Genomic DNA, 20,471 nt, shown 5'->3' with positions numbered 1-20,471 from the left:
AATATGAACAATACAGAAAGTAATCCTAGTGGTACTTTTTTATAGAAGAAAAATATTTAATCTTCAACGTCAGCAATCAAAATCCTACGTCTGAATTTAAAAATGGCTGCTTCTTGAAGGTGTGATGAACTATCACTTTCTTTTAGCAATGCAGAACCATGGTTTTTTTTCCATCTTAATAACAAACATCATTTCAAAAACTGCAAGTTGTGCTCGTTATTGTCGTCTTTGACGACTATTTAAATTGGTTTGATGTACTGAGAAGCTGGAGTGTCACAAACTTGCAAAAAAAAGAGGAAATTTGGAAGAGGAGAAACACTTTCATGCCACTGTATGCCAAACAAAAAAAGCCTTTGCTAACTGCAGAAAAAGATTCTACAAGGTGCTGATCTTAAGCGACGGACAGGGTGGGTTCAATGTGTCCACACTTTATTTGTAAACAACTTTGACAAAATATGTATACTGCTTTCATTTCCCTTCAAAATTGTGTGCTTCATTGCAGTCTGTGGCTGTAACAACACAAAAACGAAAGGTACTGCAGATCATGTTCACAATACAATTGAACCACCTAAGGAACATTGCAGAGAAGAATTCAGACTGCAAATTCACTCTCAGCCAAATAATCTGAGTGAAAGCAGATATCAGTAGCTAATTTTACTCTCTTTGATCAGTGTGCTGCTTTGGAAAATTATTCCATAACTGTGCAAAGCTCGATCTTGCAGAGAGGTAGATTTGGACGGCTGATAGCCTTGATTGGCATGCCCCCGGCTTCCTGTGGGACGCGTGTGTCATTTGGGGAAAACAAAGAGGAAGGATATTCATTAGGAGTCGAATATGAATAACAGTCACAGCGTTCTGGTTCATAAATATTACCCTATCCTCCTTTGTCTGGCAGAGAACACGAAACATTTGCCCGCACATATTTAATATGTTTTGGCTTTTCTTGTTTTAGATTTTAAAGGTTTGTTATTACTTAGAGCGTTTGATGCTGGGCAAATTGTTTTTTACATTTTGCGATTTCTATATCAACAAACAATAAGATAAGTTTCAAGGCACTTCATGTCCAATTACACCAAATATATTTAAAAATTTCATATCTGCAGATTAACTATAACAGAGTAAACTCTGGAATGCTGGATATTACTTTGGACCCAGATCCTCAAATATGATGATTCATTTTTAATCTCAACAGGGCTTCATGCTTCAGCTTCTCCATCTGCTTTGAGAACATCTCGACGTCATTAAGATCTGGGGAGTTTCCAGGCCACTGATGCAAAATGTGACTCTTTGGAAGCCTACTTTTTCATCTTGCCCTGTGACACAGTGTGCTGCCATGATTTCAGGATTGTTAGAAGAAGTTGCTTCTTTTCTTCCATTATTTATTACTGCATTAATCTAGAACAACAATATCACTTCTTTGGACAAGAAGCAACTACAAACTAAACTGTTACGGGATACATTTCCTTCACCGATGGGCATGAGATTGTATGATAACTGTTGCAGGTATAAAAAAAATATCACGGTTTTACGGTAGACGAAGGACAGAAATCACAACTATGAGCGCGTGTACAGGAAATGCGCGTTCAGTTAAAGAACTCTTCAGGTAAAGCTACCGAAACACTCATTTCTTAAAATTAATCTAATACTCAACGTAGCAACTCCAAACCACTCATGCAGACAAGTGAGTGTAACATGGTAATATTTGTTTAATTAATGCTAGACGCTAAAGCCAGTTCGATCATTTCGAGACAGCATAAACTTTCGCTTACCTTGTTGAATTTAGCAAGACGCCGCAGTGAGTTGTGTCTCCACTATCCGTAAGCAGTTTTGCAGTTTTATTGGGCAGCTTTCTCCCTCCAAGTTGCCATTTGTTTTCTTAACGGCAATTTCATAGGCTATAGCAGACTTTTTTCTCTGAGACAGGGTGCGCGCGGGAGGATTCGGCGGGATTTGCAAAGCTAGTAGCTAGCAGGGGAGCGCGAGGGCAGGGCTCGTGGTACTACAGAGACCGGAGTAATTTGATCTGCACTTTATCGCTAACCAGACATAAAAAAAAAAAGAAAAGAATGCTTGTTCCGCCATACCATAGGAACGGTATGACAAATGTTAGTGCTTTAGAAACCATAATTTTTAATATCGCGGTATTCCTTGAAAAAGATGATTGAGAACATCCAAGTCCGGGTCAAAAGATAATCAGTATTACAGTTTCAACTTTGCTCAGGTGTTTTAAAAGCAATTACCGTAAGCCGCGACTTTTGTCTCACGCTTTCGACCCTGCGGCTTATACAACGATGCGGCTTATTTATGAATTTTTTTCTAACGGCCAGTAGGGGCGCTGGAGCAGAAAAGGTAAGCGTGAGACAGCTGGAATATATCTGTAGAGGAAGACTAATGTAACATCGTGCTTTTTGCATGAATAAAATTAGCTTGAACAGACCCTCATCGTGGAGAATGCAAGAAGAAATGCATATGATGCAGCTTTCAAGTTAAAAGCAATCGAGCTGGCCGATAAAGAAGGAAACAGACACTGAGGAAGAAGACTTCCATGGTTTCACTGCACAGGAGGAAGAGGATGACGGCTCTCCGTGACTTTTAACCGTATGTTATTTAAACCAACCCTGTTAGTGTTGTTTTGCTATATTGCTGCTGTTCAGAAAGAAAAGCTACAGCATATTATTAAAACTTTAAAAACACTTTCTGTGTACCGTCTTTCTTTGTAAATATCTCATGTTTCAATGTAGACACATGCGGCTTATACACCGGTGCGGCTTATGTATGTACAAAATGTGTTTCCTTTAAAAATGTAGGGGGTGTGGCTTATAATCAGGTGCGCTCTATAGTCCGGAAATTACAGTAGTTATATTGTTAAAGATCATAAGTAAAAAATATTAACAATGAAAACTCAGTAAACATATTTTTTTAAAGTGCATCACTGTAATAGGCTTTTTAGTTCTTCATTTTCCTCTTCTTGATAAGAATATAGAAATAATTTTTTTAACCATTAGGAACATGAATATAGTTTGGATTTATGGTTCAAAGATGAAATCACATAATTGATTTAATAATATGAAACAGTCAGTTTTCTATAGCAAATTTATTTAAAAGGGTTTACATAAAAATGGCACCACTTAAATTAAACTGCTTTTTCCCCCCATTTACACAACCAGCGTTTTTGAATATAAATAGACGAAAACAAGATTTGACAACTCATTTCATGCAATCCACTGTCAAATATGGGTAGCATGTAAAATTTTCTGGTTGCACAACATTTACTGTTTTTGAAACAATGTGAAGAAAATGGCAAAATGTGTAGACACAAAGACACTAAAATTAACTTAACTAGTGAGTCTTTATGGCTTCTACACAAAAAATATGGTTTATCTATGATTTAAAATCTGCAAAGGAAAATATGAACAATAAAACTAAATTACTGAAGAGAAACATTTAATCTTGCATTTAAACAAATCTTACTTCTTAAGTCAGAAAATGGCTGCTTCTTGCTCATTTAGGTGGACTCCAAAATAAAAAAAGAGCAGCTACAATTTGGTGACTTACCAGTAAATATGTTCTTCCTTGGCATTTGATGTGCGTTGTTGCATCGTTACAGTGAGATTCCCGGATCTACTAGTTATCATCAGAGATCAATAAAAGCTGGATGGCTGCAGTTCTCAACATGGTTATCCTGGGTTCGATTTCTGGTCGAACTTCCTGGCTTCCTGTCTATTTGCTGTTCAATAGAGGCCACTGGTGCCAAAAACATCTTTAAGAATATAATCAAATAAAAGACTAGAGAAAAACAAAAACTGACATTTTGAATCTAGTTAACATTTCTTTAAAAATAAGAGTGAAAAAATTAGTTGTAAGGACTAAACGTATTAAATTGCTAAAGAAACTGAGGAAATGATAAAGCAGATGAAGTTGTTTTTCTATTAAAGATCAAACCTCAGCAAGATTGATTTTTTTTAAAAAAGGAGAGAAATTTATCCATTTACAAACGTGTTATGTGATTTGAAATGCAACAAAAGCTACAATTTTCAGGTATCTTCTTATCAATTTCCAAAATATTGCCAAAAATCAACACTTATTTTCTCACATCAAGAACATCTGAAGCAGGGATTTTTTTAAACCCGGCTCCCATCAATGATAGGGTGAACTAATAAAGCAGCTCCATTTATTGAGTCAGAGATCTACGGCCAACCATCCACACGCCGTCAAGGCAACGGCAAAACCAAAAATGACTTCCAAACAACCGAAAATGTTGTGCCTGCCCAAATTTACTTGTTTGATTCTACATTTGTTCCATCCAAAAGGAGCAATAAGGGCAGCTTACAGTAATAGAAAAGAAAAGTTTTGCAGACTGGAGGCTGGGCAAAAAAAAAAGACGATGCCTCTAGTGGAAGTTCTGACAAACTACAAATATGGCAAACGTTGCAATGCACAAATCCAAACCACCTTCCACAGCCTATTGAGAATTACACCTTCTACTGTAGAAACAACAGATAGGGAGCCAATGTTTTTAAGAGAACCGGATGATGAGGCAGGAAATCTTCAGCCTTTAGGAAGAGCCTGCTGCTCCTGTGGGCATTGCTGAAGACATGGTTGCGGTATTTTGACCTTTCCCTCGATGTCTCTGACCCCCTCGCCGACGTCCTCCGCCTCCCGATTTCAGCTGCAGACAGACATCAACACCACTCTGGAGGTTAGGAGAAATCAGGTGAAGCTGGTTTGGTTTTAATGAGAGAATGCAATTCTGAGAAGTTGAGACCACAACTCAAAAAAAACAACAACAAAAAACAAACAACAACAAAAAAACAGGTTAAGAGAAAATTATAACGGCAAGAAAAACATATGGGATTAGATTGATTCAGGGTGTTTGAAGTCCAGAAAGTTTCAACGTTTCACCTGCTGATGTCTGTTGATGTATGTTCTGCTCATGCTAATGATTGCAGTTGGAGTTAGGATTAATTTTCATACCAAAAATAAGTATTGAGTGCTGCATATTAAAAGTACAGATGTCGGCTTAAATTAGAATCTACTTAAAATCAAAAACAACTTCTTTTTTTTTAAGTCGAATATTTTGTTTAACAAGCTACAAGATCCAGTAATGGTGTTTAGTCTATCTAGATATCAATGTCAAAATAGCAATAACTAAATGTCATTGTATAATTGTAACTGTAATAATCAACACATTACTTTAGGAAGAATTATTTATCTGTTTAGAATGACGTTTTAAGTTCTCTGTCAAACTGCTGGGATTTTCATTTAGCTGATATGTAAAACCTGGTCCTTGAACGACACGCTTCCTCTACAACAACCAGCAACATCAGCTGGAGTCAAGAGTAGCTAAGCTTTCTGACGTCAAGTTTTTCCCCCACTGTTACTGTGCGCGGGTTTGCGAACGCAACATGAAAAAGACAGCACCAGTGTGTGTTTAGATACAGAAACAGGTGTGTGTCTAGGAGAGGGGGTGTGGGGGGGAGGGAAACTCCTGTATGCAGTCTGTGGCCATTTCTCCACTTCTCAGGGGAGGAATCTGCCTATGGAAAAGAATTTGTTAACCTCAGATGCTGTGTGTGAGGTGAAGCAGCCAGTTGCTATATGCTAGCTGACATATATATAATATATAAGAAACTGACACAGTGTCTGAAAGAGGAAGATTTCTTGGTACGGATAAAGACGAAGTGTCTCGCTCGGGGGACCCTTTGTCAGTCAAAACTTATTACTCACTAAGCTACTGCTGACTGAAGGCTCACTAATAATCCAGCTACGCAGAGACAGGATGACGGTCCTCTGGGTTCTGTTGGCAGTTTGATTGACATAAAGGTGTGCTGTCTAGTTGTGTCACATTTTACCACTAACATAGTCACGGCAATGCTTTGTTGCTCACAGATATGATCCTTTGGGGAATCTACTAGGCATGCTCATGTGGCTAATGGTAGCTGTTTTTTTTTTTGTTTTTTTTTTTAAAGGCATATATCAACTTAATTAAAGCTCAGGTTAAATATTAGATTTTACTTTTGAAACTGAAAGATGACATAGACAAAATGCCAATATTAGAAACACTTTACAGCTATGTACAAAAAGTTTAAGAGTCCAGATATTCAGGTCAGGTAGTAGCAAACAGTTACCACAAACAAACTGCTGTTATATATATATGTGTGTGTGTGTGTGTGTGTGTGTATAGTCTGCCTCTTTTGGCTACCAAATGGAGGTTAAAGTTCAATTGAAGACTTCTGTGCAAGTCCAATTTATCAATTAAAAAAGGTGCGTTTATCACAAATGACTTGTTTTATGGTTTTTATTAAAACAAAAATGATTAAAAAACAGTCACTATCCTTCAACATTTTTATTGAACCGTTAGTTTATTGTTTTCTTTGTATAAGAATATTACTCAGCCTTCATCTTTGTGGTCTCTCAATATTTTTGAGAACCACCTGATGCAGTATTTACTTCCATTTTTTGTTGATTTGCTCACTTTTTCAGCTTTCTCTGTACCACTGTAAGTCCCTGCTTTCAGAGCCGGCCCCCGTCTTTACCTTGTTTTCTTTGTTGTCATCTTTACATAGAGCATCTTCCTCTGCCACTGTCTAACGCAGCATGTTAAGACAGCGAGGGTGAGAAGAACAGGACAACGATGCAGTTGAAGCACAGAAAATGAGTGGCAGAAATGAGGGGAGGGAAAAAAATGAAATGAAATCACAGTGATGATAAAGGAGGGTATGTGTAAGTGAAGACAGATGTAGAGTACAATGATGGCCAATGAAGGTCAAAACAAAACATTATGCCAACCAAGAAGGAAGGAAGGGAAGGGAGTGTAGAAAGAGGAAAGCACAACAAATTAGCAGGAAAGATTTTGAAAAGATCAAAACACACAAAAAAAGCTTCAATGCAATTTTGAAAAGCTAGCAACAGTCAATTTATGTCTCTTGAAACACAAAGTTCAAGGCAAATAAACTGTGACAACAGCAGCGATACTCTTCTGAGTTGGTCACCGACAAAAAAGGACGACTGTTTTCAGGATTCAGAGGACCCCCATCTTTTGGAGGTTCAGTGATCACAGATTCACACATTCGGTTATTTTTCTGTGGAACATAACTCCAAATTACTTGTTGGAAATCAGTGAATCTCCAGACTTATTTGATAGCAGTCTGAAATATTCAAAAGAAAATGTAGATTGGGAAGCTAAAATAAACCCAATGCTACTTGTCATGATTCTGGCTGGCAATTGGAAAATCCAATTTCCAATCCAGGAGCAGCATTTATTTTCCTTGGCTCTGATTGGTGCTCTGATTGGTGCCAATCAGAGCACCAATCAGGAAGAACGGACAGGAGGATGAATGTCAGCTTCCCCAATTTCCACAGTGCACATTGGGGTAAATTTGGTGTTTAAACATTAAAGTAGACAGGTAAAAGGATTTTTAGAGGGGCTCTCGATTATTTGAGGGTGTTAGCTATTTTTGGGCCCCTGTGGTCAATGACCCCAAATAAATACCGAACAATAAAAAACGATAAATCATTCAAATGGAATTTATTGAGCTTATTTTAATCTATTGAGCTTATTTTAATTTATTAAGTGATTGATTTATTACGACAAGCCTACTTGTTCATGAAAGTATCAGTCAGTTTTACAGGCAACATGAAATTATTTATAATTTCATGTTGGTCTAAATTTAAGTACCACAATCATCGCTTAAGGTTAGAAGAAACTAAGTGTTTCTGATTTCTGGAAATTATTCAAAAACGCATTTCAAAGAACTTCGGAAAATCCACCAGAAAAATCTGTTGTGATCAGTCCTACTATTAATGTGAAGGTTTTTCTTTAAGACCAAAAAGACTAAATCATACATCACTAACTTTCTTATTGAGTGATGTTTGCAAGTAAAATAGTGTGAGACCGTCTGGCCCGTATTCTGGTTAAAGCCTTCTACAAAAACACTCAGCTGAAGCCGGGGACTGGTGACTCACCGATGCCATAGTTGGACTAAGCGGTCGTGCTGTTGACCCCGTGTCTTCACTCCCTGTCATTCCCTCTCTAGAAGACTTCCTACTGATCTGAGACTTGGCCTGCTGGGCTTTGGCAGCTTGTGTGCTCACCGACTGGAGGAGCTGGGAACATGACTAGTTAGTTAGTTCTATTTGCTAAACACATAGCTTATATTTACGAGCAGGGACTACTTTGTTTACTGGTGTAAACTGAAACAATCGGACAGCCATGAGGCCCATTACCTTGGTGATGGTGCCAACGGCTTTGGTGCGACCTTCCCTGAACACGAGCTTCTGATCACAGTGCAGATACTCGGGTGTCTTAATGAAGCGAAAATGGACTGAAGCCTTGTCCCCTGTCCTTAGGCAGTCTTTATTCATGGTCAGGATAGTGGCGGTCTGTCTGATGCTGCCACAGTGGACTACGAGATGGAAAGTCAATAACACGTTTACTTGGACAAGCAGGTTTTATACAAGACAAAAGGCTTGTGTCCATAATACTTCAACTCACCCATGGCCTGGTACCTTGGAGATATTGTGGTTGGATGGTGAAGCACCAAGATCTCAGCCTCAAACTCCCAGGTAGCCTGAGGCATTAACTTTGGAGAGACCATCACCATTCCTTTCCTAATTGACGACCTCTTAATCTGAAGACATGAATGGAGGGTGGAAACAAAACATCACTAAACATAAAATGAAAAGATGATTTTTGGTGCAGAACAACTACAAAAACTCTAAAACCTAGCTTAAGAATCGTTACAAAATAACTTTCTCAGAGGTGAAATTTCATACACTCCCCTCGATAAAGGTCCAAATGTTTCCCCACTGACCTTCTTCAGAGCGAAGGATGCAGTCTGTCCACCGTGGACCTCCCTGACGGGCATCCTTTTGCGGTGGATGGACTTCACTGTGATGGGGATGAAGGTACCGAGCGGGTCTGGGCCTAAGAGTAACGTGTCATTGAGTCGTATCAATCCGCGCAGCGTAGTACCAGAAACCACTGTTCCCACACCCTGCCAAAGAACATCGACATGACATCAGGAGCAGAACTAGATCTCGTCACTTCCAGAACACAGTTGATTGGCTAACTGCTTCACAGTGCTGAACTAAAGGAGTATTTAGCACTTTTTTAATACAGTCTCAGCAATTTTTCATCCATAAACCTCAAAATGTAGGGCCATGAAACCTGATATGGACAATTCTGCACTGAGCAGCGATTTGCTCAAATATCTAAAGATTTATGAAACTTTTATTTTATACAGTTGAAAACAGATGTTTGCATTCAACAATTAAGACATGATACGTTTTGACATACAAATCAAAGACAATGCTACCAAATACTGAGGAAATGGAAGTTTCCAATTTTGAAGAAATAAATTAATAAATGTCAATGTCAAATTTATTTATATGGCACTTTAAAAACAGGTTCAAAACTGCACCAAAGAGCTGCACAAAACAATAATATAATAAGTTGATGAAAAGAAAAGAGAAAAATTACAAGAAAGGAAAAAAAATAAAAAATAAAATATATATATATATATATATATATATATATATATATATATATATATATATATATATATATATATATATATTGCTAAGATAATATAAGTAATAATAAGTATAAAAAAAGACAGAAGAGCTACGGTATCAGGCCTCAAGGAGCAGCAACGGAGAAAGTCCAATCTCCTTTTCTCTTAATCTCTGACATTTTCTCTCATTATTTAGATATTAGGAAATCATAAATAATTTTGGTAATTCTAGCTGGCCTAAAACAAGATTTCCTCTGATTTCACTTCAGACACCAAGAGAAAAGGTGTGTGAGTCTTTTTATTTAGTGCATGTAAACGTCTTGCTTCATCTGTAGGTGAAAACACGACAACGTAGCATCTTCAAGTCACGGTTACCATTGGAAACATCTTAAAAGTAGACAGATATAATAAGCACAGAATGTATACGAGCAACACTTGGATCCTTGCTGATTCGTCGATGCCTTAATAAAAATAAAATGGAGGAGTTTTACTTTCACCAAAACTCTGAATCTCATCTTAACTTGCTTTTGGAACGTGAAAATGAAGTACTTTTATTCATTGTTTCATACTTATTGGAAATCATTCACTCTACTAGTGAGGATGCTTCACTTTCTTCACATAGATTTTTTTTCTCTAGAAGCATGCATCGCTATAATCTTTATTTTAGCTATGAGTGTCCACCCAAACAGAATGTTCTTGCTTTTAAATTCTGCTTAGATGGTAAGAAAAAAAAAAAAGAGACAAGATACCCTGCACACACACACACACACACACACACACACACACACACACACACACAGAGTGCATTCATGCAATTCAGAGTTGTATTTGTTTTCTACATGACACTGTGGGTGCCATACATTAGAACTGACATTAACTATCACCTGTGGCAACAGAGAGCCAAAACAGAGTTTCTAAATTGGTTCAGACGCTTCAACGTTTGAACCATTAAAGAGTTACATTTACAGCCACTCGCTGTAAATCATTTTTGGAACTTTTAAAAGCCTCTCAGAGAGGGCAGCAGAGTGTGCAACGACTTCCTTACCGGTACAGAATATGTGTCGTCAATTTGGAACTCTGCGGGCTCGTCGTTGTTGAACGTGGTCCGCGGGGAGAGCAGGTTCAGGAACATCTTCAGCAGGTCCATGTTCTCCCCCGTCACGTTGGAGATTTGGAAAATGGGACACATCCTTAAAAACATGAGAGAAGCTCAGTGGTGAGAACGGGGGGAAAAAAAGCTATATATTTAATTTAGCAGCGCTGTTGATGTTGAAAAATACTTCAGGGGTTGATGTTGGTGAACAACCAACATCAGTTAGCAAACGGCTTGTGCTGGTTACCCAGTTCAAGGCGTTTTCTACTACTAGCGTAGATGGCAGCATAGCACTCGTGCTCCTGTGAACTGCTAGTCAGCTGGCTGAATGAAAAGTTTGATTCTGTCTCTTTTACAAAAAAAAAAGAAAAAGGAAAAACATTTAACTCTTAACATTTAAGAAAACATTCTGGTCTCAAAAACCACAGAGAGTTAAGGTTTGAAAACTAAAGTTGAGCTAACCGCTGCTCTTATTTATGTTGTTCTTAGAGGCAAACCGACTGCAGTTTTCAAGCTGGTCACCAATAATTAAAATGTCTGACCTACTGATTCCGATTCTGGCCAATACCGATTTTTTTTATCTGCAAAGTCACCCAGTCGCTTAGTTAGCAACAGTGGGGTGAGTATCGTCAGTCACGTAGATCAGTCACTATATGTTTTCTTGTACAATAAATCATCCCAGAAGTTATTACAATAAACAATGTTGGTTTGAGACCACTTTTACGTAACATAATGGTAATACAACAATAATGCAAGTGCACCCTCTCAATGCTCAACAAAGCTTAATTTCTAACAAACATTTGAACTGGACGACATTTGAAAAATCCAAAACAAATAAACAAACAAAAACAACAAATAATGAGGGGTAATTATCATTACCCCTGTGGAAGCTTACCTCTCTGAACTAAAGTTGGAGGCGGTGACGACGACGTCGTCCTTGTTCTGGACCAGAACCGGTATTTTCCTGCAGCCAGGGGACTTTAATAATCTTTGTAGTAATTTTAGTGTCTCTGTCGCAACAAAAAAAAAAAAAGAATAGAAAAGCAAGTGTTTTCACAAAGTGTGCAAACATCACAGACTGAATATAACAGACTTCATGACCAGGAAGAAGGAAGCGGTTTAATGATGCTAACATGTTATCCATTGTGACAGTTCAGGTCAGGAGTCCTGATGCTTCTATTCCGTAATTTTTCTCACACAACCCTCTTTTGTGTCACGTTGAAACCTGCCCTGGTTTAACTGGTTTACTACTAGAGTAATTTTTTTACCTGCTGATTACCATTAATTATGAAACAATGAAATCATTTAAAAGCCGTGAGGAATTTAAAACGTAGGTACAGATCAGGGATCTGCAACCTGAGGCTCCGGGGCCGCAAGTGGCTCTTCGCAACTTCCACAATGGCTCAAGCTAGTGCCATTTTTAATGAAACAACTTAATTGAAATTCCACAACATTTACACCAAAAGTACCATTAACATATATTTTATCTATTTTTTTTGTCATTTGCTTGAAAATGTGCTTTTTTTTAAAAATATAATTTCCCACAAATATCAACATCCTACAGCAGAAAATGTATTTATCCTCTTAGTGTTTTTGTTTATTTGTTGGTAGTTCCAACAAAAACCAATGTTTACCAATAAACATGACATTTTCTTGACACTGAATCTAACCAAAAAGTGCATAAAATGAAACTTGCATCTCCAGCTTTATCATGTATTCATCCTGCACCGTCTCCTTACCTTGCAAGATGTTAGCTGGACACATATCTATCTTTGTAACAACTACAAACACCGGCACATTCAGGGCCAACGCCAGGCCAAGATGCTCCTTCGTCATGCCAACTATGCCGGCGTTACTGCCCACCTGTCAAAAGATGTGAAACCAAAAAAAAAAAAAAAAAGAGGTGTTATTGTTTCTTACAAACAATAACATAAGCTAAAAAAAGATTAAAAAACAGAAACACAAGAGTCACCATAAGCATGCAGAAGTCAGGCAGGTGGCCCGTCATCCCAAACACGGTGGTTTTCAAGTACTTCTCATGGCCGGCCAGGTCGATAAAGGTGATGACCTTTGAGGATTTCTCGCAGATCTTGGTCCAGTCCAAGCCTCCGCCGTGGCTGTCTGGCTTGTTGACCACCTAAAGTAACAGAGGGACACAGAAGATACAGAGATTGATTTTTTTTTTCTTTTACATCAATATATATATAACTGCATTCTCCCCGACTAATGTTTTTCGGTGAAAACCAAAGTATGCCAATGACCCAAACGTCAGGACTGTCACACTCCCACGGCTCACCTGACCCTCCTGGTCGAAGCCCAGGATGTCGTTCCCCACGCTGCTGGTCCTGCCGCTCTCCATTTCGTGCTTGTGCCTGAAGAGCTTCTGGCGGGCGAAGCCTCGGCCGTTGTCCAGCTCGCCATGGGTCAACACACCGAGCAGGGTGCTCTTCCCAGCATCCACATTGCCAACAACTGCAACTCTAGAGACAAGACGACAGAAAGTCAAGGGTAGGTAATTAAAATTTCTGCTCTGGATAATGTCTACTGGGACATTATATTCATATCTGATCATTTAAAAACTCTCTAAATGTGAAGTCTTAACTTATTTATTGGTCCAGTACTCAATTGGTTCCAAGCTTACCTAAAGAACGGAGCTTCTTAGTGCCCACAGGTAACTGTGGGGGACCACAAGGTTCCATCCTTGGGCCCCTCCTAATTTAATATCTACAAGCTCCCATTAGCTCAGGTTATAACAATAAGAAATAAGATTAGTAATCAGAACTCACAGATGATTTACAGCTTGTAGTGGGAAAAATTACAGTAAAGTCACACCTGCTAGTTGTATTGTTGTATGTTTATTCTAAGTTCTGTATATTCCCACCAAGTTAAAACTATTTTGGTTACATGTAGAAGGTTGGGCGTTGTTTTTCACAGCTGCATGGGAACCAGTCTCTTTCCCATGCTTAGGATCTCTTATCCCTTTGTATAAAACTCATGTGTTGTCTCTGTCTGGGAGAGCTTTTCATCCAGAGCTGCTTCATTACTGATTGCCCTACAAGCTCTCTGTATTGTGCACAATATATGAATAAACCTGACTGAGTGATTTTACCTGAACAGTGCTTGGAAATAGTATTTTTTCCACAACAAGCTCTACATTACAATACCAACAGGTGACTGTGAACAGCTATAATCTAGTGATCAGACACGAAATCTGAAAGGAGTGGTGGACTTAGACCTGAACCTTAAGAGACACACAAAAACAGTTACAAAGTCGGCCTTCAATCATCTGAGGAACATTTCCAGGATTAGAGGACGAGTGTCTCAGCAAACTCTAGAAAAACTCCTACATCTTTAGTCGAATTGATTACTGCAACAGTGTCTTTCAAAGTTTGCCTAAACGAAGATAGAAAGAAAAAAAAAACATCCATCCATCCATCTTCTTCCGCTTATCCGGGGTCGGGTCGCGGGGATAGCAGCTTCAGAAGGGAGGCCCAGACTTTCCTCTCCCCAGCCACTTCTTCCAGCTCCTCTGGAGGAATCCCAAGACGTTCCCAGGCCAGCCGAGAGTCATAGTCCCTCCAGCGTGTCCTGGGTCTTCCTCCTCCCGGTGGGACGTGCCAGGAACACCTCACCAGGGAGGCGTCCAGGAGGCATCCTGACCAGATGCCCGAGCCACCTCAACTGGCTCGGGTTTTTGATTTTTTGTAATAGATGGAAATTTGATCGACATATTTGATGTACATTAGCTTAAAGATTTTGATGATGGCATTTGACAGAATGTAATGTTTACTGCTGATTTCATAATCGGTGACTATTATATTTTTACGGTGTGAAGCACTTTGAACTGTGTTGTTGCTGAAACGTGCTGTACAAATAAACTTGAGCCGACCTGCAAAAAGACCTTGTCTGACTTTATTCTTTTTTTTTTTCCCAAAGACATTGTAACAGTGAGTGGATGTGAATGAACACACATCACCATCTCCTTTAACGCAGCGTCTAAGGGCTAAATTCAATGAGTTTCTTGAATAACAATATATTTTCTCTTTCGGGGACAAGAGTGGAAACAAAAGAAGAAAGAAATGAAAATCAAAATGAAACAAGAGCAAGCAGCTGGCAGCCAGGTACACCAGGCTGACATACATTACTAACAGGCTCTGTGCTGTAATAACCTCATCTGTTAGTGCCACCGTTAGAGGTTTTATGTGCTGGTACAGCTGCAGTGGAAATGTGCTCACACTATAATCAGATGAAAAGTAAAAAAATAAATAAAGTTATTCTACTTTTCAGTGATCAAATATCAGCCAATCTAAGGGAAGAGTTATTAGCTGATTGTGGGCATTTAGGAAAGAGACGAACCAGACCTGAAAATAAATCTAGTAGAGTATTCCATCAAGTGAGTGACAGCAGTAGTCAGTGAAAAATGACATAATATTCCTATTATTACAACACAATAATGTGAATTAAGGCTGGACAATAAATCAATAACAATACATATCACAATAAAGACATGATCAATATCAATAGATTGTACATCTGATAGAATGTTCAATCAATTCACTGAATTCCGATTCAGAACCGCACAGAATTCTGGGGGATGGAGGCAGAGGAAATACTTTAGGTGCTCAACCTTGAGCTAAGTAAGGCTGCTGGCAACCCGACAGGTTGGTTACCTAGCAACAACCTATCAGGTGACTCGCGCAGCAACAAAAACAACGACGTAGAGCGAAGGAAGGTAATGGAGTACAACAGATTGAGAGGAAGCTGTGGATAAAACAGGACAGGCCACGAAACCAGTTTGGTGACATTTTAGATATTTAAAAACAAAAATAACTAATCAATAACTATTGGTAAAGACTGATGTGAAATATTTATGCCGCGGTGAGTTTTTCAACCCTAATGTCAACATGGGAGTGAATAAGTTTGTCTTTTATAATATGTATTATTTTTTTTATGTGGCTTGAAAAAATAACGCAATAACAACCTAACCGCCTCATATTCGGTTGAATGAAGGTCAAAAAAACCAGTCCATTAGTTTGAGTTGAACAACATTTTGCTTTTGAGCTGAAATGACTCCACCCACCCCAACTATCATAGAGGTAAGAGGTTAACTTCCACTGAGAGCCTGCCACTACTCCACACCGATGCCCCAGCAAACCTCCTTCACATGGTCTACATGCCTCTGGCCTGCCTCAGATACACTGAAACCCATCAAAAACTCTCAAAAGCACACAGAGAAGATCCAAACTGAGCACAAAAATGCTCCGGCCGAGGAGGAAACTGTGTCAAAGTCATGAATATTTCACAAAAGCTTTTCATCTGCAGTAGCAGTGACACATTCAGAACAAACTGTACAATGTCTGGACAAATCCTCCTCGACTTCATCACAGATTTACATTACTTGGCCCGTTCCTAGAACCCAGAGTAACTCATACCTCACTTCCAGGAAATCCTGCTCCCCGACTCGCCGGCGGATGAGGTAGTCTCGAATCTTCCCACCGCTCTCCGTCCTTTCCCTCAGCAGGATTAGGTCAGCCTCGATCTGCTCACACAGCGACCGCACCGTGGCCACCGACGCCTCCATGTCCTTCTCATCCAGACCGTAATCGCCTCCATCTGCACAGAAAACGACGAGACGGCGCTTACTGGGCAGCGGGACTGAAGCAGTGACAGTCCTGTGAGAGACGTAAAATGTATAAAATAGTGGAACAAAAGATTTATGGGGATGTCGGCAAAGAAATTTGAAAACCTTCAATTACCGTGACCCTAACCAAGCCCCTGAAACGACTTAATTATTGCATATTACCTTCAAACAAACAAAGAAAACCATACAGTATTTTTTAACACTGCAAAAATAAAATATTACCAAGTATTTTTAATCTACTTTCTTGTGAAAATGTCTCTGTACACTTTAACATGTCAAAAATAACTTACAAGTGACTCTTCAGCATGACAGGAGCTTGTTGTAAGTCAATAATTCTTTAATATTTATGGAAAAGTACAAGGGGAAAAAGTTTTGTAATAAGTGAAATAATCTTTCAGAGCAACTAGTACACTTTTATCAATATCAAGAAATTGTTTGCTTAAACCAAACTCCTAACTGTAACTGTAAAGCTGCTTGTAAGTTAGTTTTGTCTTATTTCAAGTGTACTACTTAATTTCCACAATAAACTCAACTAAAAACACTTGGTGAAATTATGTGTTTCTGAATGTGTAAATACTAAAGAGGCACCTCTTTAGTATTTACACATTCAGAAACATGAGACGGCGCTTACTGGGCAGCGGGACTGAAGCAGTGACAGTCCTGTGAGAGACGATTCAATAGATTCAATAATCTATTGAATCTATCACTTCAATAGATTATTTTTCCAAGAAAGAGTCGGATCAACCTCCATCGGGCTTTATGCAGCAGCGACGTACTGCTGTCCAATTACAGACAAGAAAAGCTGCGTTACCCCGAGAAACAAAGACATTGACTGAGGTCAGCTAGTAACCTGGACAGAATAAACATGGAAATGTGTTTATCTGAACGAGTGTCTGCAAAGCTCTGACAAACGACACCCTTTTACATACGCACAACAGGCCCCGCCCACACACCCCGTCCAGAACGCCACATAGGTCAGGCATGCTGCTGCAACGGGCAAAAAGAAGTCTGGCTGCCAACAAAAGGCTCTCATGTTTGGGTGTGTGTGTGTGTGTGTGTGTGGAACAGAGGAGGTTTTAGAGTGAAAGCCAAACAACAAACAGATAGGATTTACCATGTAGGGTTACTTTTGCCATGTTTGCATATAGATAACTTTTACTTGCGGATTTATGTCAATCTCAACAGCATGTTCTGCATTTTATGTTCACATTTTCAGGTCAGATACCAAAAATCTGATTTATTTATTTTTTTCTTCCAACCTACACATCAAATACCACTTTTAGTCCATAAATGATTAAACGTACAGTTTTAACTAGAGTTAATTCTTTTTTAATTTGATAAAAATGGGGCGCTGGGCGGCTCGGTTGGTAGAGAAAACACACCATGTGCTTAGGCTAAAGTCCTTAACTGGGTTGTCCAGGTTCGGTTCCGGGTCTCGAATCACTGCATGTGTTCACCTTTTCTTGTAATTTCTTAACGGAGAGTTGTTCAAAGCACATTTTACACTCGTTTCAAAAAAGGATTTGGTCAAATGTTTAAATACACCACCTGGAGTCAGCCAACGATGAGCTGGATGTTAAATAGGTTAAAATGCAAGCAAAGCCCACAGAGAAAATGTTGAAAGAAAAGGAACAAAAAAATTACAACCAACAGAAAAATCTGCATAATGTTTTTGTTTTTATTGACTGATACCAGCTGTATGTTTGCTCTAACAGATAGTAATATCTGTTAGGAAACTGTGGTTCTTATTTGCTTAAACACAAACTTCATAAAATCCTCCACACTACCTGAGCCCATCCCGACCACGTAGATCGTCTCTCCACATCCCTCTTCTATCCGCTCTCTTAGCTGCCGCAGTAATGAATCGTACTGTTCTCCTGTTGGGCTCACAAGAACCAACTGAAAAATGAGAGACAGCGACAGAAACATCTTATCAGCAAACCACACGAAACATTTTATTCTTTAAGTTCAAAAGTTCCCTTGTTCCCTAATGATTTCATTCAACATCAACAGTTAATGTTTGAGCAGGTGAAGGGATGTCTTGAAAGTCTGCACTTTCGAGTCATGTTTTTGGAACATCTACACTTAATATCACTGCTCTGTAATTTGCTTATAAGCTATCGGTTTCTTTAAAAAAAAATTCTCCGAAGATTATAACGGGGTTCACCTTTTTGCTCAAGTCTAGGTAATCCACAGACTGCCCATTTGTCCCTTCGCCGTCCTCAAAGTCTTCTCCACACGACGGATCATCAGCACATCCCCGGTCTGGTGCGAACATACAAGCTGGTACTATAGACTCTGGAGGTGTTGAGCCTGGACATGTCGCCGCTGATGCCATTTCTAAAAGCAAACAGCGTTAAAATAATCAGAATTAAATAATCTTACACCATTCCTTAGCTGTTCCTGACTGGATATGAATAGTAAAACTTAGCAAATAGTAAACACAAAAGTTAGGCTGAGTACCATATAGACCTAGCTAACGCTAACCAAAAGCCGAAAAACAACTCTATACTTGATTAAAACAGACGAACATAAACCTTCACATGTCAGTGCTCTTATACTTTTAATTTTGCATTTACAAAAATAGGTCGTTAATGTGGCAATGAGTTCAAAACATACCAGTAAATAAAAGCTAGCAGATCAGCTAACTTTGTTGTTTACTCTATTTGGCTTCGATTTCTGGGCTCACACTGTTTGTCCCGCCCACAACAAAAGCAAAGGCAAGGGATTGGCCCTATAACGTTACGTCATAAAACAAGTAGGCTATGTTGCGTTCGAGCAACACGGAAAGAAGAAATTTTCTGCTACACTTCTTTAATAAAAGTTAAACGCATGAATATGTGCTCATATCTACGAATAAACGCGTTGTAACATGAATCTCAATTTAATTGTCACTTGAAGATATTACATTAATTGTTTTCAAATCAATTAAAGACTAAATATATGGTATTGATACTGAAATAACTATCAAAGAACGCAACTTCCAACTTAATTCAAAATTGAAGATTCTTCAGATAAAGTTAGCATGCTATATATTAAAAATGTCACAACAACTCCTTTAGAAAAACAAAGAACTAGGCGAGGAAATGTCTTAAAAAATGTTTAATTTTGGGAACATTAATCGTTCAGTATCTACAAAATACTGTGTGAAATCTGTCATGGCAAATGAATGCAATGAATGCATCATGAGACACAAACCGCACCCACTTGAGTGGGCGTCACCTCGAAACTAAAATTATATATCCCTAAAACTCAAGTCCATGACACGTAGACAGCACTAGATGGTACAATATGGTACAATGATGTATCATACTGACAATAAACAATAACTAAATAAATTAAATCATGTAAATTATTGTGGTTGTTGTCCAGTTTTAAAAGGACGATTCGCTTTCAGTGCAATTCAAATGCATCGCGCTGACAATAAAATATTACATTTTATTATCTTTTACTGCTACTGAAATTGTTGTAAGGCCAATCAGGGTTGTCAACTTCCGAGTGAAGCTTGGAGTGAGACCGGGGTCCAGATGGTGCAGGTCATAAAAGCGTTGTGTGTCATCAGGGTTATTGCACTGACATATTTTTTATTATAGGTCCCTGAAATATGGACAAAATCAACATGATAAGAAATTGATTTTAAGTTGACAGCTTGACAAGTTAGTAAATGATCGGCTAATCACATTTTATTTTTTCTATAGATTGCTTATCAAGTTATACTTCACCTTACAGGTATTGTTTAGTACTGTTTATAATTTTTAATTTTTTAGTTTCATAGGAGATGTACCACCAGCAAATTAATAAAATGCTGGTGGTATAATCAACCAGCGTCACCAGCATTTTATTAATTTATTTTTTTTATTAATTTCTAATTTCATAAGTTATCATTTTATTATTTTCATAATTTATCATTTATGATGAGAATAATAAATGATGAAAATAGAAAATATTCACAAACAAATATAACAAATATACATTATATTGGAGCTCTTCTTCTGGTTGTTCATATGGGAAGTAATAATCTCCTGGTTGATGAGCAAACGTTGAAGAGTCATCTTGCTTCTGATGATCATTTTTGCTTAGAGTAAACTCAGACTCATTTAAAACATCGCCATGGCAAAATAGTTGTAACATGTAGAGCTCAGCAAACACAGACAAACATTGTATTTTGGTACTTACAAAGAGTACATCTATAGCTTCCTTTCAACAAAATAAAATGTTGGGG

At 38.4% G+C, this 20,471-nt stretch overlaps 1 protein-coding gene across 2 annotated transcripts; it reads right to left on the bottom strand.

Moving 5' to 3' along the window:
* Positions 1-4,254: 4,254 nt before the first annotated feature.
* On the bottom strand, positions 4,255-19,014 carry gtpbp1l (GTP binding protein 1, like). 2 transcript variants are annotated; one of them, XM_044115619.1, is made up of 15 exons: positions 18,869-19,014; positions 18,417-18,589; positions 18,037-18,148; positions 16,041-16,221; positions 12,905-13,088; positions 12,581-12,745; positions 12,348-12,471; positions 11,504-11,618; positions 10,561-10,705; positions 8,814-8,996; positions 8,495-8,630; positions 8,227-8,405; positions 7,966-8,106; positions 6,537-6,587; positions 4,255-4,669 (listed from the first exon to the last, which is right to left on the bottom strand). In XM_044115619.1, exons 2-15 carry the CDS (start codon positions 18,585-18,587, stop codon positions 4,556-4,558), a joined length of 2,001 nt encoding a protein of 666 aa, XP_043971554.1. In that variant the 5' UTR covers positions 18,588-18,589; positions 18,869-19,014; the 3' UTR covers positions 4,255-4,555. The 2 variants fall into 2 exon arrangements, with proteins under 2 accessions (XP_043971554.1, XP_043971555.1); XM_044115620.1 differs by lacking the exon at positions 6,537-6,587 and having other exon boundaries at positions 18,869-18,958.
* Between the last annotated feature and the right edge of the window lie 1,457 nt (positions 19,015-20,471).

Source organism: Gambusia affinis, linkage group LG04, assembly GCF_019740435.1.
Source record: "Gambusia affinis linkage group LG04, SWU_Gaff_1.0, whole genome shotgun sequence".
Classification (NCBI taxonomy): domain Eukaryota; kingdom Metazoa; phylum Chordata; class Actinopteri; order Cyprinodontiformes; family Poeciliidae; genus Gambusia; species Gambusia affinis.
Note: the sequence above shows the minus strand (reverse complement) of the source record. Positions and strands in the feature narration are given on the sequence as shown.